Here is a 24,858-nt window from a genome sequence, read left to right on the forward strand (position 1 = left end):
TTTGTATGTTTTCCTCTTATTAATTAGTGTGATATTTTTCAGCTTGAGAAGTTTCTTTAACATTTTTTATAAGGCCAATTTAGTAATGCTAGACATTTTTAGCTTTTGTTTGTATAGAAAGCTCTTTAACTCTGTCTAAACTCTGAATGATAACCTTGCTGCATAGGGTATTCTTAGTTGGAAGTTTTCCCTCTTAGCACTTTGAATATGCCATGCCACATCTTTTTGGCCTACAAAGTTTCTACTGAGAAATTTTATGATACTCTCATGGGATTTCCCTTGTATGTAGCAATTTGGTTTTTTTTCTTGCTACCTTTCAGATTCTCTATACTTAAGTATATTTTAATTATAATTTTAACTTTAACTATAACGTGTCTTGGTGTGGCTCTCTTTAGGTTCATTTGAATTGGAAATCTCTGAGCTTCTTGGACATAGGTGTCTGTAAGGGAACTTTACATTTTCTGCCCCTTTTTATTTTCTCCTCTGCCAATACCTTCATCTCCAGGGAGAGTTTCCACTATCCCCTTCCCTTCCAGCAGGTGCTTTTAGATTAGTAAATAAATCTCTTCACCGATGAGAGAATTGCTTTTCAAATTGCTGTTTCTTTTTTTTTTCATTGGGTTTCAGGGTGAGTGGGACTGCATGTGAGTTCTTTAAAGAGAAAATCTCAATTTTCAATATCAGCCACTCTGGTTTTCTAACTAAAATGTTTTAGTGGTTCATCTCTGTGGTGTAGATCCCAGGGGTTGAGGTGCTTGATGTGGGACACTTGCCCTTCACTAATCCAGGGGCAGCACTAAACTGGTGAGATACCTCCCTGTTATGTGTTGCTGCAACAGGGGTAGGTTTCTCATTGAGACCATATCTGTCTCTCCTTGCCTGTCTCGATATGGTCTTTTGACTCTTTGTTTGTGGAGAATAACATCATCTAGTATTTTTATATTTTTCAGAGGGAAATTAATCATATATAACTTTAGATTTTGTCTGTCCTTGGGAGGGGGTGAATTCAGAATCTTCCTATTCCACCATCTTGCAGAAGTCCCCCTTTTCAACCCTCACTTGTTTTTAATGAAATTCCTTCCTCTCCTTCCCAAAGCAAAGTTGTTTGTTTCATTTTGCTTGTGTGTGTGTGTGTGTGTGTGCGTGTTTCTGTGTGTGTGTGTTTAAGACATAGCACAGATTCGGATGGCATTAAAAGCATCTTAAATGAATTGTGTAGTTTAAAATATGAATGTATCTTACTTTTGTACTTCAATTATACTTTATAAATAGTGGCTTCAAACATATTTGTCAAATCATAAATTAGTCTTGTAATGGAACTATGAAGAAAAACTCTTTTTTTAAGTTGGCCTTAGTACAAGATACTTTAAAAAGTTTTATATTCATAAGTCAGTGGATGGTATACGTAAACTTACCCAAATGTCAGTGTTGTTATGAAGATACATAAAACACAAACAACATATTAATTGACTGCCAACAAAAAGAAAAAATATAATGTGCAAAATATTATTATTCTTCCAAACTAGTAAACTAATGATATGAGTACTTAACTTGAAGTAGAACATGATGTAAATAATTTTATTTATTTTAGTTGTTTGATGAAACAGTGATTGATTTTTGACCTTTAAAGAAATACAAATCTATATTTCAAGCAAATTAAGGTAAGGTTAGGAAAGCAGACTAAAATAGTATGATATTTTTCAAAATTGTTTTTCCTATTATTTATAAGTGATTTTTAAATTATCAGCTTTGTAGTCTGCCATACTTTATACTTTTCTATTTGAACATAGGCATATGGAACATAGAGAATGTAATAGAAAAGAAATAAATCACACAAAGGATAGCCTGCAGTAGAATCAGGATAGCGGCTGCTTTTTGTTGTTGTTCTGTCTTGTCATTAGTTTTCAGTCCCTTGCAATCCCCACATTTGTAGTCACCTTGCTTCAGACACGTTTGTGTGCCTATAGAACAAACAGGCTGTGGGGTGATTCTGACTCTCTAGAAAGCAGTTTTTCCTAGTTCAATTAGATATAACAATATTACCTCAATAAAGTAACTTGGAAATAATAGTTTGGTGTGGATTTTCTTTTCAATCTCATGAGGGTTTTAAAATTTTCCACACAAATATAGCCCTTGAAAATTTTTATTTGAAAGGAGTTCGAGTATGTAATTGATTTTTAAGAAATCATTACATTATCATATGTCTAGACCAGTCAGACTTTCACTGTCTCTCAAATTTAACTAATGAATTGTTGTAAAAGAAGAAAGAAGTGAGAACACGTCTTTCTACTCATTTTCTGAAGTCAGAAAATAAAGTGGAAGTACATGATTAGATGAATGTTAAATCAGTTCCCTTCCGCTGATGTTACTTAGTTATGGAGGCAATTTAGAGAAACTAAAATTAAATGCTCAAGGTTCAAAGCTTGACTTTAAATGTTAAAATGAATGAGGGCCATAGGTTCACTACTTAATATTGCTGGCCCAGTTATGAATTTTTAGAAATATATTAGATTACGTTTTTGTTATCTAAAAACATTATTTGGCTTTCACAATAAATATTCTATGAAATTATGTATTAAATATACTGTTTTATGTGGCATATACTTCTTGACATTGCATGTTTAGTTTTGATTTTATACTTTTGGTTAAGAATGGGACTCACAAATGGAATTCCAGAGCAAATCAGGTGACTCACTGAGAACAGAATTATTCTTTAAATTTTTTAAAGAGTATCTCTCAGTAGGTTTTTTACATCACCTTTCATTTGATATAACCCAGTTCTTGTCTCACCATCATATACTATACACTATCATATACTACTTTTATTTTTATATTTTACTGGTTAGACACAATTCAAATCAAATTGATCAGAGCCTACAATACAATAAAAAAATACAATAATGCAATTCAAATAGCCAGGTATTATAGCCTACATTGAGACATTTCACAATTATTTAAATTAAATCAACATTTATATTTTATTTGAATACTACAGTAAATGTGTTGGAGAATTGTAAATGAAGGAGGAACAATGCTTACTCAAGTTAATTGTGACTTAATAGGACAAATCTTATATCCATTATAACTTCATTATGAATGTGGAGGTCACTAAAAGCCTTAAACTTTTGCCTTCTACAAGCATATAGGGGAAAACATAGAAATATGTTTACTAATATATAATAGATTATTGTGTGTTCTCTCTCAAATAATGTATTTTTGAGGTCCATTTCTTTTGTCAAGTAAAAACTAGAGACAAAGAAAAAGTGTAATTCTCAAAACCATTATCAAAAAAACATACATACTCTGAAATGTGAGATTGAATATACTCTGTGTGTTATGTTGATTGTTTTATAAGTAAGGTAATCAAATGACTGATATACTTTAAAGAGTGATCAAGAACATTGTTAATAATTAATTCAGGGCAGCAGGCACAAAACAGGATTATCCCAGGCAAATTAGCTTGTATGAACATCCAGTGTAATAAGTTCCCACTAGGTAAGGATTCAGTTAAACGAACATTGATTGAGCATTGATTAGAAGTAAGTGTTGTAGGCTACTTCTTAACTGCAGGTCCTGAGAAACTACAGTGTTTCTAAGGAAATAATACAGGCAACAAATAAATTTTGTAGCAAACTTAGTAAGACATATTGAATTTACATTAGGATCTTTGGACTGATAATTCAATCTTCATTAATTTTTGGTTTTAGTGGGGCACCTGGGTGGTTCAGTCAGTTAAGCGTGTGACTTCAGCTTGGGTCATGATCTCACAGTTCATGGGTTCAAGCCCCCCATCGGGCTCTGTGCTGACAGCTAGCTCAGATCCCGGAGCCTGTTTCAGATTCCGTATCTCCCCCTCTCTCTGACCCTCCCCTGCTCACACTGTCTCTCTCTCTCTCATAAATAAATAAAAAAAACATTACAAATTAAAAAAATTTCTTTTTTGGTTTTAGAGGTGGTCAGACCTTAGTACAAAGGAAAGGATCAGGCAGGAGAAAATGTAGACTGACAAAAGTATACCATGCTTGCATAGCACTTTAGTGCATTTTTGTAATATCTCACTATAAAATGTTGATAAACCACCCTGGAGACATGTAAACTAGGTAATATTTTCCTCATTTCATACATGAGGAAACTAAGGTTCAAAGTGATTCAAAAATAATTAACATTAAGCAAACTTCTGTTGCCCTGGAAAGTGTTAGGTACTTCACTTAGAACTTAACTAATCTTCAAAATATCCCTTCAGGTAAATGTTATTCTGTGTATTCTTTGCAACATGGGGCTCCATGAAATTAAGCAACTTCCCTAAACTCACGTTTAATAAAGGTAGATCTAGAATACAAAGCTAATGCTTTAATTTCCATCATTTCTCAGATTCTCATTTCCCCCAGATAATGTTATGTCGTCAATACTAAATCATTGTAAATGCAGGTTTTCTGGCTGCAAGTTCACCGTATTGCACTTGTTGGTTTAGCAACATTTATCTCAGTCACTATACCTCTCAACTCACAAAAAGAGGTTCTGTGTGATATGAAGCAACTATATTAAAATAGGTTGTTAACATGAATGCTTGTGGCTTAGTTGTTTCTTTTGTATATGCATGTTACTAGAAAGCCTTTATTTTATTTATTATTTTTCTGACCAGTGAAAGATTATTGTATATACAGGGCCCAGGTTTTGTGGGGCATAAGATAATAAACTTGGAGTTCCTTCTGTGAAAAATTACAAAAAAGCACTACTATATAATTTAAGTACAGCACTTTGAAAGGGGCCCATGCTATGAGGGGCCCTGAACTTTAAGATTATATCTTAAGTTTTATTTTAATTGGAAAGCATCATCCTGATTTGATGATAGCTGGTCTATAAGTAAATTTAGGAATGATTCTAGCACATTTATGATACAGTTTGGCATAGTGGTCAATAAAATCTATCGTTCATGTACCTAACCTAGAACGAAGATAAACTACCATGATAATGAATGATAACAACTGTTTATGGCTAATTCCTTTTGCAGGTCATTTATAAGTAAAATATGGATTATAAAATAGTTATTAGATTAATGACATCTTACACTTGCCCTACTGTCCGAAACTTGAATCATTCTTGAATAAAATTTCTCTAATACTACTCCTATTTATTGCCAGTATTACTGGTATTTTGTGAATACTGTTTGTACAAAAAAATAATTGTTATTTCTGGGAGAAATAAGATGTACATGAAAAATATACATAGAACAGTAATAACATCAATAATTTCTACTGTGGTGAAATGTTGCTCTTGTGGATGCAAATACAAGTAATATCTATTATGGCTTAATTTGTGTCTCTCCTTTTGGTCTTAATGGATGGTTAATAGAAAAGAATAATATGATAGATCTCACTACATATCTAATATTCCTGTCCAAAATGCTTTAGATATCTATTAAAAATACTCAATGCTGGCACAATGATCAATAATAAAACTCTAGGACTAGATATATTGCTAGATAACTTTCATCACAATGTTTTAGTTTATTTAAAAATTTTTATTACTATGTAGAGCTTTAAGACATAAAAATAAGTTTCCAAGATTTGGGCAATAACTTTGGAATTTACCAAAATTATATACTTGCTAAGATTATTTGCTATGATTTCTTTTTTCCTGAATTTGTTTTTTTTTAAGCCCAAATATGTACTCTTCTGGACAGCTTACAGTTTGGAATGAATTAGTTTTATTAGTTTAAGTTTTAATAACTTAAAAGTACATATTTTCATAAATACATTTGATGACTAGAAGTTTAAAAAAGTAGAAAGCAGTGATATTGTAGCAATATGGATCACTTGTGAGAGGCATGAATTAAGATATAAACAACCAGAGAAAATTCAAGATAGTGGAGCAACTTGGAGACCCTGAGCTGTCTCGACACTGAAATGCAACCAGATGAGCACCAAACCATTTTGCACACCTACGAAATTGATCTGAGGATTAACACAACAATCTGCATAACTTGAGCCACAGAACTCAGCAGGTACATGGTATAGGAAGGTTAACTGAGAGAGAAAAGCTGTAGAGGATAGGGAGCTGTTTTTGCAGAGAGAGGACAAAGACAAAGAGGGAGAGCAGTGCACTGGGATTTTGCAAGAAAAGTATTCCCCCTAAAGTAGCTGGAGAGAAAGAGAGAGAAGGAGTGAAAACACTCTCAGGGACTGAAAAGAAATCTGTTCCCCAAAACCATTGATGGGAAGAAAGTAGAGGGTTTGAATATAATTAAGATTCTATAAACAGTGAAGCACAGTCAGAAATGCTGGAGCTCAGTGCTTGGCGGTGCTTTGGTAAGTAAATAGGGTAAATCCCCAAGAGGAGGCAGTGTGATCTGAGGGGTCCATGTGCCACAGGAGGAGAAGTAGTTCCCCTGCTTGAAGAGCATTTGGTAGAGGCCACACGGCCTCCCCACAGGCAAAGGTCCCAGCAGATCCTGGAGAGCTGCCACATTTGCTGGTATTGGAACAAAGCTGCCAGAGTGTGGTAAAACCTGGCACCGGCTGTATGTTGTGGTTTGCCATCATCTCTGAACCTCTACTGCTGAACGATCGCTCAAATGTTTTCTGGGGTAGCTGGCACCCACCCATTGCTCAGCAAGACCCACCCGCAGAGTTGGTAAGGGTCCAAGCCACAGGGGTCTCTGAAGTATGGGGTTTTGAAACACAACCCCATCTGAGATGAAACTCTGGAAGGAGGTGCCATCTGTCAAGTAGACAGCTTGAACGTGGACAGGGTAGAGGCAAGGAGTACACAGAGACCTAAGACACAGGAGGGTGCTTGATCTCGGGTTGGTGAGAGTGCAGAATTCCTGTGCCAAAGACTAATGAGCTGGGTGAGGCTATTTCCACCTCTCCTGCTTGCACATGCACAACACCTGATCCACCCCAGGAAGGTAATCAACACCAGCTAGTGGAGAACAGAGCCACTACACCAAGTCTTGCCCAACTGTGCCCTCTGAGCTCTTTTAGCATATCATTATTTTTAATAACTTTAAATTTTTTTCTTTCCTTTTTTTTTTGCTTTCCCTTTTTTATCTATTAAGCTTCATTCTATAAGCAGACCAAAACACATCTAGGATCTAGCTTCCTTTATTTGATTTTTTGTTTTGTTTTTAATTTTAAATTTTTATTTTATTTATGTTTTATTTCTTAAATTCCTATTTTTCACTTTATTAATTTTTGTCTTCTTCCAAAATGGCAAAACAAAGGAATTCGTCCCAAAAGAAAGAAGAGGAAGAAATGACAGCTAGGGGCTTAATACAGATATAAACAAGATGTCTGAAGTACAATTTAGAACCATGACAACAAGAATACTAGCTGGGGTTGAAAAAATCATAGGATTCCTTTCTGTGGAGATGAAAGAAATAAAATCTAATCAGGATGAAATAAAAAATGCTATAATCAAGATACAGTCTCTAATGGGTGCCACATTCCAATGGATGGCAAGGATGGATGAAGCAGAGCAGCAAATCAGTGATTTAGATGACAAAATTCTGGAGAATTATGAAGCAGGAAAAAAAAGAGGAACAAAGGCAGAATAGCACAATACAAGACTTAGAGAACTCAGTAACTCATTAATAAAATCCAGGGGGCACCTGGATGGCTCAGTCGGTTAAGCATAGGACTGTAGGTTTTAGCTCAGGTCATGATCTCATGGTCATGAGTTAGAGCCTCTAATCAGGCTCTGCACTGCCAGTGTGGAGCCTGTTTGATATTTTTTCTCACTCTCTCTCTCTCTCGCTCTCTCTGCCCCTTCCCTACTTGCTTTCTCTTTCACTCAAAATAAATAAATAATCATTTAAAAAAATCCAAATCCTAGGATTCCCAGACGATGAAGAGAGGGAAAAAAGTATGGAAGGTTTATATCAGAAAACTTCCCTACTCAAGGGAATGACACAGACATCAAAATCCAGGAAGCACAGAGAACTCCTGTTAGATTCAACAAAAACTGACCACCACCAAGACATATAGTCAAATTCACAAAATACACAGACAAGGAAAGAGGAAAGCAGCAAGGGAAACAAAGTCTTTAACCTATAAGGTAGGACAGATCAGGTTTGCAGAGAAACTTGGCAGGCCAGAAAAAAGTGGCAAGATATATTCAATGGGCTAAATCAGAACATATACAGCCAAGGATTCTTTATCCAGGAAGGCTGTCATTCAGAATATTAGGAGAGATAAAGAGTTTCCCAGACAAACAAAAATTAAAGGAGTTCATGACCACTAAACCAGTCCTGCAAGGTATTTTGGGGGGGGGGGGCCCTTTTAGTAGAGAAAAGACAAAACAAAACAAAAAAGACCAAAAGCAATAAAGACTAGAAAGGACCAGAGGGCATCATCAGAAACATCAACTCAGCAGGCAACACAATGGCACTAAATACATATCTTCAGTACTCACTCTAAATGTCAATGGGCTATACTCCAGTCAAAACACATAGGGTATCAGAATGGATAAGATGCTTTATGCTGCTTACAAGAGACTCATTTTATACCTAACCAGTAGATTGAAAGTAAGGGGATGGAGAACCACCTATCATGCTAATGGTGGGTCATCAAAAGAAAGCTCATGTAGCTATACTTAAATCAGACAAGCTAGATTTTGAACTAAGAACAAAAAATGAAGAAGGACATTATATCATAATTAAGGGGTCTATCCACCAAGAGGATATAGCAGTTGTACATATTTATCCCCCCAACGTGAAAGTGTCCAAATCTATAAATCAGTTAATCACAAACATGAAGAAACTCATTGATAATATTACAATAATAGGAGACTTTGGAAATTTGGAAAGACCATGAATACTTGGAGATTAAAGAACATCCTACTAAAGAATAAATGGGTTGACCAAGAAAATAAAGAGGAAATTAAAAAGTACATGGAAGCCAATGCACATGAAAACGTAACACCTAAACCTCTGGGATACAGCAAAGACAACATAAGAAGGACGTATATAACAATCCAGGCCTTCTTAAAGAAGAAAAAAAGTTTCCAAATGCACAACCTAACCTTACACCTAAAGGAGCTGGGAAAGGAATAGCAAATAAAGCCCAAAACCAACAGAAGAAGATAAATTATATAAAGAGTAGAGCAGAAATCAGTGATATAAAAATAAAAAAAAATAGAAGAGGTATGAATAGAAAAAGAATGAGGAGAAAAAGAAGCTGTATGAATCACAATTCTGGACTTCAAGCTGTATTACAAGGCTGTAATCATCAAGACAGCATGGTACTAGCACAGAAACAGACATTCAGATAAGTGGAACAGAATAGAGAACCCAAAAATGGACCTACAAATGTATGACCAACTAATTTTTGAAAAGGTAGGAAAGCCTATCCAATGGAGGGGGAAAAAACCAGTCTCATCAGCAAACGTTGGAAAAACTGTACAATGGCATGCAGAAGAATGAACCTGGACCACTTTTGTACACTGTACACAACAATAAACTCAAAATGGATGAAAGAGCTACATGTAAGACAGGAAGCCATCAAATTCCAAGAGGAGAAAACAAGCAACAACCTCTGACTGTGGCTTCAGCAACTTCTTGCTTGACATGTCTCTGGAAGCAAGGGAAACAAAAGCAAAAATGAACTATTGGGACCTCATCAAGATAAAAAAGCTTCTGCACAGCAAAAACAAACAAACAAACAAACAAAAAACCAAAATCAATTGGCAGAACTGAAAGGCAACTGATGAAATGGGAGAAGATATTTACAAATGACTTATCAGATAAAGGGTTAGTATCCAAAATCTGTAAAGAAGTTATCAAACTCATTGCCCAAATAACAAATAATCCAGTTTGAAGAAATGGGCAGAAGACATGAATAGACACTTTTCAAAGAAGACATCTAGATGGCTAATAGATACATGAAAAAATGTTCAACGTCACTCATCGTCGGGGAAATACAAATCAAAACCACAATGAGGTACCATCTCACACCTGTCAGAATGGCTAAACTAACAACTCAAGCAACAACACAGGGTGAGGATGTGGAGAAAGGGGAGCCTTTTTGCACTGCTGGTGGGAATGCAAACTGGTGTAGCCACTCTGGAAAATGGTATGGAGTTTCCTCAAAAAATTAAAAACATAGCTAACCTATGTCCCAGCAATTACACTACCATATATTTATCCAAAGGATACAAAAATGTTGAATCGAAGAGGTCCAGGTACCTCAAAGTTTATAGCAGCACTACCAACAACAGCCAACATATGGAAAGAGCCCAAATGTCCATCAAAATATGAATGGATAAAGGAGATATATACGTATTCAGTGGAATATTACTTGGCAATAAAAAAATAAAATTTGCCATTTTCAACAATGTGGATGGAACTAGAGTGTATTATTCTAAGCAAAATAAGTCAGAGAAAGACAAATATATGATTTCACTCATGTACAATTTAAGATATAAAACATCAGTATAAGGGAAGGGAAGTAAAAATAATATAAAATCAGAGAGGGAGACAAATGACAAGAGACTCTTAAATACAGAAAACAAACAGGGTTGCTGGTGGCTTTTGGGGTATGGGGAAGGGCTAAAGGGGTGAGGGGCATTAAGGAGATCAGTGGTTCGGATAAGCACTGGGTATTATATGTAAGTGATGAATCACCAAATTCTATCCCTGACAACATATACATATTTTGATTAAAAAATTAAAAAGATTTCAGCCACCCATTTTACTCTAAAGTATAATAATAAATTGAATATAAAAAACACAATAAAAGTTAATAGCTGAAGTGAAAAGGACTGTAGAAACTTTTGTGGACTAGAAGTGTTGTAGAAATTTTCAGAATATGATCAAGACTTGTGCCTCTCTCTGCTAGACTCTGTAGAAACAATCAGGAGGTGCTGGGGAATTTCACTGAAATAGGCTAATAAGTACCAAAAATATTATGCAAGGTTAAAAAACTAGACTCACCTGCCCCTGAAGAAAATTTTTAAAAGTAGGTGCAACTACTTTGCAGGGCTGGGCCTTATATAAAGCTTTAAGGAGAAGCAGAGACAGCTGTCCCCCAGTGATTTCAGCATGTGCCTAGTGGCACAGTCACTTGGTTCTGTGATATCTCCAAGTATTGCTCCGGGACTGGAACTCTGGGTTTCCAGTAAGAAACCTGGTTCTTTAGTTAGGAAGGAGAAGGAAGGGTATTGCTAGCTGGGTATTACCACATACTTGATATAAGAAACAAAAGAGCAAGTGCTGCAACAGAAATATCCCACTTAAATCAAACAAAATGTTCAAAGATACATTAGAAGAGGGACGCCTGAGTGGCTCAGTCAGTTCAGCATCAGACTCTTGATCTCAGCTCAGGTCTTAATCTCAGGGTCATGAGTTCCAGCCCCGTGTTGGAACTTTAAAAAAAAATAGGGGGAAAAAAAACTACATTGGAAGAGCTAATGCTACCAGTGCTAAACCAGACTCAACCCAGAGATGATGAACGTATCCTTTTTTTTTTTTAATTTTTTTTTAATGTTTTATTTATTTCTAGGAGAGAGAGAGACAGCATGAGCAGGGGAGGGTCAGAGAGAGAGGGAGACACAGAATTGGAAACAGGCTCCAGGCTCCGAGCTGGCAGTCAGCACAGAGCCCGACGCGGGGCTTGAACCCACGAACCGTGAGATCATGACCTAAGCGAAAGTCGGACGCTCAACCGACTAAGCCACCCAGGCGCCCCAATGATGATGAATGTATCCTAATGAACCATAAATAATACCATAATGCAGCCTTTTAAATAAATAAGCATAAAAACAGTAGACATGAAAGTGAGATAAACTTATAAAAAACAATGAGTTTGATATGAAAAATAATTGAAAATATTTGTTGAAATGTAAATTCCAATAAAAAATTAAATTTAAAAATGGGTATAGACACAGATAAAATTGGTGAAGTAAAAAGAAAAAATAGATCTGTGAAATTCAACCAGAGTGTAGTAAGGAGATATAAAGAAAGAAAAATAAAAAAGAGAGGATCACAAAAGAATCAGAGCTTCTGGAAAACAATAAGAAAGATTGCTTTCAAACCAAATAACAATTAAACGAACTCCAGACTTCTCATCAACATTAACAGATGTGAAGAACACAGAGCACAATATTTTTAAAGGCCTCAGATAAAGAACATTATTACTTCTTTAACAAAAGACATTAATAAAAATACTTTTCAGCCATTTAAAATCTAAGGTGGCTTATTCACCTTGTCATAAGAACTACTAAAAATGAGCTATTCTTCAGTGTGAATGAAAGAGAGAGAGATGCAAGAAACAATAATGAGCAAAGAAACCAGCAAAATATGGTGGTAAATTTAATTAAATAGTGTAAAGTAATTATAAAATTTATTTTAGCATGTTAAAATTAAAATAGCAATAAAATTTTATATAATATTGACAAGAAAGGAGTTTGAGGGGGGTGTGGGGTAAATATAGTAGGTAGTTAAGTGTCCTTAGAGTCTTTTATGTTGGGAGAAGAAGGAAATAGTTAATCACTTGAGAATATGTTTTTAAAAACATTGAAATACCTTTGTTAAAAATTTAAGGCTAATCACAAAAAATAGGGAAATAGAATCTGTAACTTCTAAGTAGTCAGAAAAACAAAAAGAGGTAGTTGGGGAGAACACAGTTTAGCAAGAGACAGGAAAGCAAAAATAAAACACAAGAGAGAGAAGCAAAGAAAAAGCATGATAAATAGGAACCATAAAATGGATAGTAGAAATACATCTGAATATATAATTAGCCACAATAACTTAATTTTATTAAATTTGTGTATTAAAACCTAAGTGACTAGTATAGATTAAAAATAAATACTAAAGAGTTGTGGTAATGTCTAGAAGCAAAAGACCTTAGCAGGAAGCTGGAAGATAACATGGTTGAAAAGAGATATACTATGCAAACACTAACCATAAGAAAGCTAGTGTAGTGATATTAATATGTAACAATTAGAATTTGGGAGAGGGGGAAAGTATTAATAAAAATAAAGAAAAAATAATGAAAAGAATAAATGTCTTAAAAGATGTGACATTCATAAACTATATATACAGTACAACACAGCCTTACCTCAAATTAATTTGATTTTTTTAATAAGGCTTCATACATTGATTTAAAAGTTTCCTGTATCCCTGTTCTAATACAGAATGACTACAGCCTTTTCACATACTGGTGTGACATTTATCAAAATTGACCTTGAACTAAGATCAATTACATATATATTTTCAAAGAAGTATGTATGGACTATATTTTTTCTATAACATAACTAAATTAGAAATAAAAAAATATGAAAATGAAACAACAAATTTTTGTCTGGAAATTTAAGAAACACATTCATAAATGATTTATGGGTTAAAGACTTCATCACAATAGAAACTATACAATATTTAGACCTAAATGAAAACTTCCACTGACAATCTATGAAATGCAGCAAAAATCTTTTTTATATGAAAATACATTGTGTTAAGTGTGTATAACAGGAAAACTTAAGGCAATGTCTATCTTAAGGAGCTTGAAGGAGAGCAAATTGGAGTAGGGATGGGTGTGGTGGTGGTACAAGTGGTGGTAAATTCTAAAAAAAGTAGAAGAAAGGAAATAAAACTAATAGAAAAATAACGAAATAGGACAAAAAAGGAAAAATAAAGATGGCCTACAAACCATAAAGCTGGCTCTTTGAAAATAGTTTAGTGAATGTTTATTTGGTATATCATGTAACAACCAGAACATTTTAATTATGACTGCCTTCTAATTACTATTCCTTTATTATATTATTCATTTGCTTACAAGTAGCATTGGCTCCGTAGTTAATCATTACTGCTGTTACCATAGAAATCATATAAATACAAAATAATCAACTGAAGCAGATAGACCTGGGGAGGATCCCCCTAGTCCACCATGTCACCACCGCTTTCTTTTGCCTCGCTGCTATCCTTTTGTCCCCAGCACCAGTAACATGGATTTCTTGGCCCCTGGAAGCTTTACTTTCCAACTCCAATTTGGAGTGACTGGGCACTCAGTGACTAACTAGGTACTAAATGGTGTCTGGGTGCAAAGGATAGAGTGATGAACAAGATAGGAATGATACTAGCCCTTGGGGAACTTACTGCCTAGTGAGAAAGACAATTAAATAAGCAAATTACAATGAAGTACTAAGAGGGAGCAGTGAGACTCTACTGTAGAATCCAGTAGCTAGGAAACCTAGTATGTAGCCTAGCAAGGAGAGTAAGTTGAGCTGAGAAATTGAAATTTAAACTGGGTCCCGAAAGGTGTTTATCAAATGCAGCAAAGTCAGAGTGGGTGAGTATTCAAGGCACAGAGAATATCATGAGCAAATCCTGAAGGTAAAAGAGTACATGTGCTGGTTAATCTTAACCCGCATATGAATTTGGATAAGTAAAGTTGCTCATAACTAAACTACACACCTATGTTTTCAAATTGTAGGGGCACCTGGGTGGCTCAGTTGGTTAAGCATCCAACTTCGGCTCAGGTCATGATCTCACAGTTCATGGGTTCGAGCGCCACATCGGGCTCTGTGCTGACAGCTCAGATCCTGGAGTCTGTTTCAGATTCTGTGTCTCCCTCTCTCTCTGACCCTCCCTTGCTCCTGCTGTCTCTCCTCTCTCTCTCTCCTCTCTCTCTCTCTCTCTCAAAAATAAATAAAACATTAAAAATTTTAAAAAAAGAAATAAGAAATGATTATATTACAAATTTTTAATTTAAACTCTTCATTAATTAGTATTTAAGACATTAGAAATTAAAAGATGAATCCAAATATGATACCACATTTAAAGATTTTATGGTCTAAGGGAAGAAATAGATAAGTAAATCAGTAAAATATGAAAAAATATGAAGATAAAAAGGACAAAATACTATGGGGACATTTTTCAGGGCCATTTAGCTCAGACTGTGTTAAGTCTATGTGCCAGATTAGTACTAACTGCTGGTAGCACAATGGTAACATGTTTTAAAAATACCTAAGACATAAAATATATAACATATAACATAGTAAGTTATATGTGTGTGTGTGTTTATTAATGATATAGTCTCTAAGTCAAGGAACAAATGTTCTTCTGACTAACATGGAAGCATGTTAGTCACATTTATGACACATAAATAGACATTATTTGTAAGGAGTTATATTGGAGGAATACAACATATACTATAGGACTTGAGAGGGGGAGCACTTAACTTGGCCTAGAAGTAGGTGTAAGGAAAGTGAGCCAAAATGCTTTCTATAGGATGTGTGAGCTGGAAAGAAATTCCAAAGATTGAGAAAGAGTCATGCAGAGCATGTCATCTACTTGACCCAATACAACTTATAATTATACAATATTAATACGGAAAATATACTCCGTTTTTATTTAAAACACTACTACATTTGAAACATTAAAGCATGTTTAAAGTTGTAAAAGTTAGTTTCTAATTTTTAACCAGCTTTTGGTTTCTCCATAGGTTTTCAAAGCAATGAATATGACACAAATTCGAGATCCTTCTCTGCCTCCCCCTGAAAAAATGCCTAAAGCCTATTCTGCAAAAATTGCTCTTTTTGGTGCTGGGCCTGCAAGTATAAGTTGTGCTTCCTTTTTGGCTCGATTAGGCTACTCTGACATCACTATCTTTGAAAAGCAAGAATATGTTGGTGGTTTAAGGTAATGCCTGCATTTTTTTCATGTTTATAATATCAAAAATGATGAGGTAAAAAATTATGAATACTGTTGGTTCATAATCATATAGGAATTTCAGGCTCACAGATGGTATTTTAAATGTTCTTTTTCCAAATGCTCAATTTTGATTTCATTATTCACTTTAGTTGGCTTTAAGCAGTATTTATTTAAAAATTTTTCTGTCTATTCAGTGAATTTAAGATAAATCTCGGCAAAATATTTTATGAATAGTAGAATCTGTCATATGAAAATATATTTCATTCCTATATATCTGTCCTTAAAAGGAGATATATCTGAAAATTAGAGAAATTAAAGATTGAGAAAACCTAGGTCTATAGAATATTGGATAATTCATTTTGTTGTATACATAGACATGTTTTCCTGCTCACGTATTTTCAATTTGAAATCTCTTAAGTTTTGTATTTGATTAAAATCATGTCATAGTCTACTAAAATTGTTCCATATTAATGTACATATATGCAGTTTTATTCCATAAATACCTTACTAATATTTGATATTAATCAGCAACATGATTGTAAGTCAGTACTGACAGCCTTTTATTCCCATGAAGATTCATTCACTGAAATGAAAAGTATTTACTTTGTATCAATGACTTTCAGATTCAAAGTGTATTCAAACTACACTTAGAAATTGGTTGAAGAAGTTTCCTTTATTTAAAGTAGTTAGGACTATATAATGGATATACGTTACATTTGTGATTAAATGAAATAAAATTTGTTACAACTATGTAATGCAAATAAAATGAGAAAGTATTTGGATGGTAAGTTAATACTATTCAGTTTGTTATTTTTCATAAATGTGTCATCTTGCATCAGATAATTATGACTTATACAGTCATTTGGCATATATGTTGTTTCATTAGCATTTAAATTTAATGATTATTAAAGTATTTTTAAAGTAAATTTATCATATTTAATAATCACAGTGAATATATTTAATTAAATTATGACTAAAATTTATGCTTATGTTTTTTATATTTTATGATACCTATAAATAAGTGTTAATAATTGTAAAAATTCATATTGGTCAAATGACTATATGCTAAACCCAAGATAAGCTTGCATTAAAATAAAACTATTTGACTAAATCATCAAGCCAAGGTATCATATAATAGGAAAACCTATTAAAGAAGATATGAAGCATAAACTGAAGAAACAGTAACCTGATTGTCAAGAAATAATTATTTTTTCTGTATTGATGTTTCACTACTATGAGTTTTGAGGGATTACACATAGTTTATAAAGTTTTTTATTTATTCCTGGAATGTAAAATACCTAATATATTATTTTGCTGGAATGATTTAGACTATCTTTTTAATGGTGTTTTACCACAGCTTTATTAATTAGGAAAAACATAATCTATTAGCAACATATGTATAAGCATTGTACATTTTTTTCAATTATACACATCAATGAATATGTGAGCTAATTTAAAAAATATGAACTTAATTGTTGTATACCCTAGTAGGCTAGGAAAAATCTTTTTGCCCCTTAATTGCATTTTCTTAAGAAGCCTAACATGGAACAGTGCTGGTTTGTGAATTATTCTGTATTGAAATTTTGGTATATTATTATGGTTGCTAGCATCTCCATCTCTTTTTAACTCAAATGCAGAGTAGGAATTTCTAAATCATATAAACTAACACTAAACTTGCGTTTTTATATATTTGCTGAACATTTTCTAATGGAATGGATTCTCCTGGATTAATGACCAAACATTTTTTTAAATTATTTTTTTATTTATTTTCTTTCCTTTGTCTTTGAACGTTCCCAGTATCTAGGGACAATATGAAATGTTTAATCAGTCTTATTTGGACCATCCCACGGAAGAGGCATTATGTGCCACTGTTACAGGATTATAAAAACTGACATTGGAATTTAGCCAGCATTACAACCACAACCCTTTCCTGTTAATTTATTTTTTCATCTACTCTTGCCTCTCATTCTCTCATATCTTCAAAGTGGCTAAAAAGATTAAATTAGCTTTGTATTTGAAATCAGTTGCTTAAAGAGGTGATGTCAAGTTTTATCTTTCCTTCTCCTTTGCATCCAAACAGATTCTTTTATCCCTGGTGAATTAGTATCACAACCACTTTTTTTTTTTTTTTTTTTTTTTTTTTNCCACCCAGGCGCCCCCACAACCACTTTTTAAAAAATCACTAGACTTGGTGAAAGATAGCAAGGACTTAATCCCTATTGCATTGAACACAATTGATTTATTGTTTTTTAATGTGGCAACAATATTAAAATAATCAGTAGTTTTGCTTTCTTCTCATTGTGGCTTCTTTCTTCAGAACATGTGTTTAAAAAGGTTAAAGGGCTTTATGATATGGTAACAAAAATAAAGATGGTATTAACAGACTGTAAGTGTGCACGCATGTATATCCTTTTGATTTTGTCTTTTCCTTATAAAAATTAATACACAGGAATTCTGACATTTTTGCTAGGTAGTGTAGCCAAGGCAGTGGTTTACTTAATTATTTCACACATCTTCACCATGTCTTTTGCATTACATATTGATTGACAATGAAAAAAATTGGGGTTTAGATGAAATGGTTATTGCAATAGGAACTATTTTGAGAACAAGTGTGATATAACACAATTTTAGAGTGCGGTACCTATACCATAATAAATAGAAGGAACGCTCTATTGAAGTATGAGAATTCTGCTTTTAAAAGAGTGGGAGTAGTTATAGGTAAATTCCATTTACTTGAAAGAAACATGAACATAGAAGAAAGATTATGTTTATTTGTTTGTTGTTTTTAGGTTTTCTGACACTGTAAAATTTATGGTTGCACAGAAAAATTTCTGTCAACACTTTAGATGGTTAAAAGAGTACAGATGGAGGAATAAAAGTTTGTTTTCCCAAGCACAACAAATTTAGGAAATAATCCTTCCAGTCAAATTCTGTCTTCCTTTCTTTTACCCCTTTCTCACCATGTAGTCTTGCCAGTGATTTCATTTACTCTCGTGGTCAGTTACCACTTCCAGGAAAATTATTTAAAAATCTGTTATTTGTCCTAACCTTTCTCTCTGTTCTGGTCATACATTCAAATCCTGGACATCTCTTATAAATTTCACCATACCAGTCAATATCACTCCTCTTCCTGAGTTTGCTCTCTCAGCAGATGGCATCACAAAAACATATGGGAATTATCTGCACTACTCTTTAGTATCCTGGGGATTTGTATTTTGTGAATACTTTTTAAAATGTCCTTTCTCCTCTCCACCTCTCTATGCCCCTAACATGTCACGTCCTGTACCCATGTAGCCTCTAAATGGATCTCTTTGCTTCATGACTTGTCTCTTTCAAATTCATTTTTCTTACAGTTTCTAAATCTGATGATGTCACCCTTCTACTTGAAATCTATCGGTACCTCCCCATAATCTAAGATACAATGATTTTGGCTTGGCATGGAAAGCCATGACCTGATGTTACCCTTCCTCTCTCTCTCTCTCTCTCTCTCTCTCATTCCCTTCCTCTCTCCTTTCCTTCCTTCCTTCCTTCAATATTTATTGATCTCCTATGTGCTGATCATAATCTCACGCATTAGAACTTAAAAGTGGACAAAGCAAAATGCCTCTTTTCATGGGACTTATTACACTCTAGTAATGGGAAAGCAGACAATAAGCAAACAAAAACCAAATATAGAATATGTCAGGTGATGATACATACATTAATTTTTTTTTAATAGCAATTTAGTGGTATGGTAGCAGACTTGCTGCCTGGAGTAGATTTTTTGAAACATGTTTATCTTCCAATCTATGCAATAAAGTTATTTTCAATAAAAATCATATAACCATCAGTAATAAAAATTATTTTGAGTCATTCCTATAAAGTAAAATTTAACAATTGAAATAATTTCAATATTAAAGATATAGTTCACACTGTTTCACTATTTTCAATTAAAAAATTGTTTTCAATGTTTATTTATTTTTGAGAGAGACAGAGCATGAGCAGGGGAGGGGCAGAGAAAGGAGGAGACACAGAAACTGAAGCAGGCTTCAGGCTCTGAGTTGTCAGCATAGGGCCCAATGTGGGGCTCAAACTTGCAAACCACAAGATCATGACCTTAGCCAAAGTAGGCTACTTAACTGACTGAGCGACCCAGGCCCCCCTCACTCTCTTAATTTGAAACATGAAAGCCTCATAGTTGCCCAAAATTAGAATTAACATAATTCATATTGCTTCATGTGCTGTCATTTTATAAATTCCAAACCAACTGTTTAAATATTAGCGTATGTACTAGTGAGGGGTGGAGACAGATGCTGCCTGTGGTAGTGGGAACAAGGAATGCTTTCAGCTGGATCAGCATGTGCCAGTGGCCCCTGTTTAACTGGGATCTCTCACATTACTTTTCTTATGGAAGTCAATGTTTACTAAGAATGGGTAATAAAAATGGGACTATTTAAGGTTTATTCACTAATATATTACTAGAACTCTATAGCAACCATAGCTATTATTTAGAATTTAGATCTACCAGAGATTTTGGGGTAGTAGGGGCAAGGAGACAGTGTTTAGAATATCAGTGACATTGTTGAAAACAGCTCATGGTGAAAATACAAATCAAGTTTATTTTAATCAGTATTATAACTCTTTTAGTCTAAACCAATATACATAATAAGCATACACATAATCAACACAATAAGCATACCCTTATGCCTTGTGCCTCGGCTTGGAATTATGCTGGTAAGGAGATAGGGATGATGGAATTTGGGGCTTGAGCAAGTCATAGAATGGAGTTGTCTGAAGTCCAGTGTTGGGGTGGAGGACCCAAAGTTTAGTTTGGGGCATGATAAATCTGAGATACCTGTTAGACATTCAGGTGAATATAAAGGGCTGGAATTAAGGTCTGAGGATGAAAATGTGAGATTCATTACATGTAGATGACATTTAAAGTTCCTAAACAAGGAGGAATTCATCTAGTACTCAAGATATCAGACTTCAGGGCTGTGCTGTTTCTGCTAGACACCCCTCTGCTCCATTGCCATTCTCTGATTACAGCATGTATAGGTATTTCCTCCTCCCCTTTCTGTTCCTCCTTGCCATTTTCTTTGTCCTCTGATGCCTTCCCTCTTCTCCCTGTAACTGAAAGCTGATCATTTGTCACATTTCACCTACCTGATTATCTCATCCCACAATAAGCCTCCCCTTTTTGGAAACACTCTTTTTCACAGTGATATTTTATGTTTGTCACATTGTACTGTGTATGTGTATATATCTCCCATCTGTCTGCTGATCTCAGCCATTGGTGAATATAAATATATCACATTTATAACTATCCATAATCACCTCCCTATTCCCTGTCTACTTGATAATAACCAAATCTAACCAACTTTTTTTGAGTATCTCACCTTCCACTTCCTGTAGGATATCCCTGGGAGATGTGATTTTCACACAATTATTTGCTTAATGCTTTTGCTAATAAGCACTCTGCTAAGTGCTGGCTACAGTGCTTTCAGAGTGGTATGAGGATCTAACCAAAGCTGCTGAAGTCACAGTAGCCTGGCATTCCATTTACTCCAATGCCTATTTCAACTTTCAAAGTTATATTTCCTTTTTGGTTTAGTTTCTTCCTGTGGTGTTGGGTAATGTCATCCTTTCTTTCTGGGCAACAGGAAAGTTGTTCCTGCCACTTACAGCCTGTTCTTTCAGAGCTGTTTTTGAAACAGCAACCATTTGCCTTCACTAGCATTATTTTTATTCTTTTATACCATATACTTACTGAAATACCATAAAAATTCTAGGTTAGGGCTTAGTCAGAAGAAGGTAATTTAGCCTCACAATGTATCTGGATGTTGCCTTGCTATGGTTGGTTTATTTGGCTGGAGTTCTTTATTCATAATTCATTGCTTTTGTTCTCTTGTCCAGCCTTTCAGGAAACTGCATCAGACCCAGCTTTAGTCCATTTTCAGTCTCTCTCCCACAGAGCTCCCTGCCTATCAAGGCTGGGTGTCTGTGTCCACACACAATTCTTAATATTTAAGAATCTTTCTGTGTAGCCTTTGAGGGTACAGAGAAGAAAAAAATACACTCAACCCTTTTAGGTTCAGTGGCAGGGCCTGTGAAATAAGCAGACAAAAGACAGATTAACAAGAAAAACAGTTTACTAATACCTGTATCAGGCATACAAATAGAAGAACACAGTGATGAGTCACTCATAAAAGTAGTCAGAACTTGAGGTTTATACAGCATCTTGATGAAGAACAGTAAATTCTAGAATTATCTCCTGGTGATTAAGAGTTCTGCCCTTAGTGGTAGGGAAATAGAGACAAAACTTTGTAAATTTATGCCCTGCTTTTAGGCAAATATTAAGGGTGGCAGAGAGCTTTTATTATATCTGCTTCTTCTCAGTTGCCTTCTGCTCAAAGTAATCATTATGCCAAAGTGATATTTTTGGGGGATGCAATATTCTAATACCCTACAAGGGCCCTCTGTGGCAGAGTATTATGATGACTTCCAACGTAGTGTGGCTAAAGTCCACAAGCTTTAAGTGATTTTTATCTCTGATTTAGGCCCATATTTACTCTTACATATAATCTTATGTCCTAACTAGATGAAAAGCCCCTGTAGTATAGGACATTAATTTTATACTGTTTAATACTTTGCACTTTCTATAGCACTAAGCATGATATCTTGCTAATTGTTTTATATTTGAAAATTAATTGAATAGTTCAGTTCTTAAGTTACCAAAGAATGAAAAGTCTGTGTGTGTACTTTGGGAGACTTGGTATTGAATGATTCAGTAGGTTCATCTTCAACAATTATCCATTTATTTTAGAAATGTGTCACTATAATGCCTGGATATACCTCATTCATTACATGTACTACATTCTATTGTAATTATCTGTGTATGTAACCTTCCCCAAGAATGAGAATATATTGAAAGTGAGAATTTGGTAAAAATCACCATCAAATCATTGCAGTTAATGCTGTGTCTGGTACTTTGTAAATGCTTATTGAATAAATAGATAACTGAATAAATGAATTACTATATATTCATGAATGTATTGTAACCTTTTTATTGCTATAAAACATTGAAGACTTGTTGGCCCTTACCTTTGATACTCCATAAACTATTATACTATTTAAATGATTATATTTTAGGGTTCATTTTGTTTTTTAAGTGCAAATCGTAAGCACTCATATTAAATAGGATTAGTTTTTAATGACTCTGTCCTTTTGGGCCACTTACAACTTTCAAAGAAGATTGGTTTACTATAAAAAATGTTCTATAGATCACCAGTAACCAACCCTATAGTATCCTGAACAGCATAGTAATACAAAGTTACAGATTTGAATTTGAACAAGCTAGTGGTATATTTGTGGAACATACACATATATATTAAATACTAAAAATAGTTTTAGCTAATTTTTGTGTTTTTAAGAATTTCCTCTTTTTTAGGGGCGCCTGGGTGGCTTGGTCGGTTAAGCGTCCGACTTTCGCTTAGGTCATGATCTCGTGGTTCGTGGGTTCGAGCCCCGCGTCGGGCTCTGTGCTGACTGCCAGCTCAGAGCCTGGAGCCTGTTTCAGTCTGTGACTCCCTCCCTCTCTCCCCTGCTCACACTGTCTCTCTCTCTCTCTCCTAGAAATAAGTAAAACATTAAAAAAAAAAAGAATTTCCTCTTTTTTAAATATTTTCTTTTTTTCTGTTTTTAATTTTTTAATGTTTTATTTATTTCTGAGAGAGAGAGAGCAGGAGAAGGTCAGAGAGAGAGGGAGATACAGAGTCTGAAACAGGCTCCAGGCTCTGAGCTGGCTGTCAGCACAGAGACCAGTGCGGGGCTCGAACACACAAATAGTGAGATCATGACCTGAGCTGAAGTTGGAGGCTTAACCGACTGAGCCTCCCAGGTGCTCCTTAATTTTTTTTTTTCCTTAGGAATTCATTGGATTGTTAGTAGATGATTCACCTAAATACTCTAACAAACTTGAAAGTGTTGGAATTGCTTTTGACGAATTATCTATTTCTTTATGTCCACAAGTGCTTCGTTTTATTCTTCTTCTTCTTTTTTTTTTCTTCCAGTACTTCTGAAATCCCTCAGTTCCGGCTACCATATGATGCAGTGCATTTTGAGATTGAACTTATGAAGGACCTTGGTGTAAAGGTAAATGAAAAACATAAAGACATGTGCATTGCTCAAAGAGAAAGGAGTAAGCTCTACACTAAAGATTAACAGCAAAATGTCACATATTTTAGGAAAGAACAATTAAAATCTACACCAGGCAGAAGCAGAAAGATGCTTCTCCTTGCTTAGGGCATTTGTCTGTCTACTGTCTGAATGCCACTAGCCTGGAAAAGGGCAATCAATAGTTCTCATCTGGCACGCCTGCATGTGATTAATTGTCTGTAAGAAACAAATTCCTAAATTGCTTTAGGGGTTCACTGCAGCTAATAGAAGGATTTGGTTTCTTTAATCACATTTTTTTTCATGCAAGTTGTGTGCACTCTGAAACATTTGTATTTCACAATTTGAAACATAATCTTACAGAGGTTTATTTTATTTATTATATGCATCATGTCAGTAGTGTTAATGTGATAATCCTTTCTTAACATAAGCAGCAAATCGGTGGTGTAGAAAGTAACAGCTTTGTATTTTTCATTGTTTTGTGAAATAAATGTTGTTCTTTTAAAAATGGTCAAAAGTAACATAGTTGTACTCTCAGAATTTGGCTTTAGATATCCCTATTCTTTTCTATTGATTATGAGTATTATACTCTGACTCTTCACTTGAACATATTGCTATTTTTGTTTCAAAGTGTTAATTTTACATAATGGGTATGCACAATATATTAATAAAGTATTGGGATTTACATAATATATTCTATAAATGCATGCAAAAGGTATTTTGAAAAGTGATTAACAAACTTTTCATAGCTCTTGCATTTAGAAATAAAATTCAAATAATCAAAAGGGGAAATACTCAAAACAATATTTTGTGCTTGTATGCTTTATTTGGCGGGAAACATTTATACATAATCACTGAATAAGAAATCTTGTATCAAGTACACATAATAGATGTGCACAACTTTCTGAAAGCTTTGCATTCAAAAATAGTGTTCAAAATAGACCATTTAAAGATGGTTATTTGTTTTTTAAAACTGTATTCTGAACAGTTCTTTAAATGTGTTTCAATCTGAATACAGGTTCTTAGCTAAATCTCATTAAATAAGGGAAATATTA

General features: G+C 34.4%; 1 protein-coding gene across 2 annotated transcripts in view; it reads left to right on the forward strand.

Annotated features, from left to right (window-relative positions):
• The window catches only part of DPYD (dihydropyrimidine dehydrogenase), an 805,636-nt gene that overhangs the window by 219,016 nt on the left and 561,762 nt on the right, over nucleotides 1-24,858 (forward strand). For both annotated transcript variants that reach the window (XM_077746119.1, XM_077746120.1), the window contains exons 6-7: nucleotides 15,441-15,637; nucleotides 23,701-23,782. In XM_077746119.1, coding sequence (XP_077602245.1) covers nucleotides 15,441-15,637; nucleotides 23,701-23,782 — 279 coding nt within the window. The remainder of the gene's footprint in view (nucleotides 1-15,440; nucleotides 15,638-23,700; nucleotides 23,783-24,858) is intronic.

This window comes from Crocuta crocuta, unplaced genomic scaffold (genome assembly GCF_008692635.1).
Source record: "Crocuta crocuta isolate KB4526 unplaced genomic scaffold, BGI_CrCroc_1.0 scaffold48, whole genome shotgun sequence".
Taxonomy (NCBI): domain Eukaryota; kingdom Metazoa; phylum Chordata; class Mammalia; order Carnivora; family Hyaenidae; genus Crocuta; species Crocuta crocuta.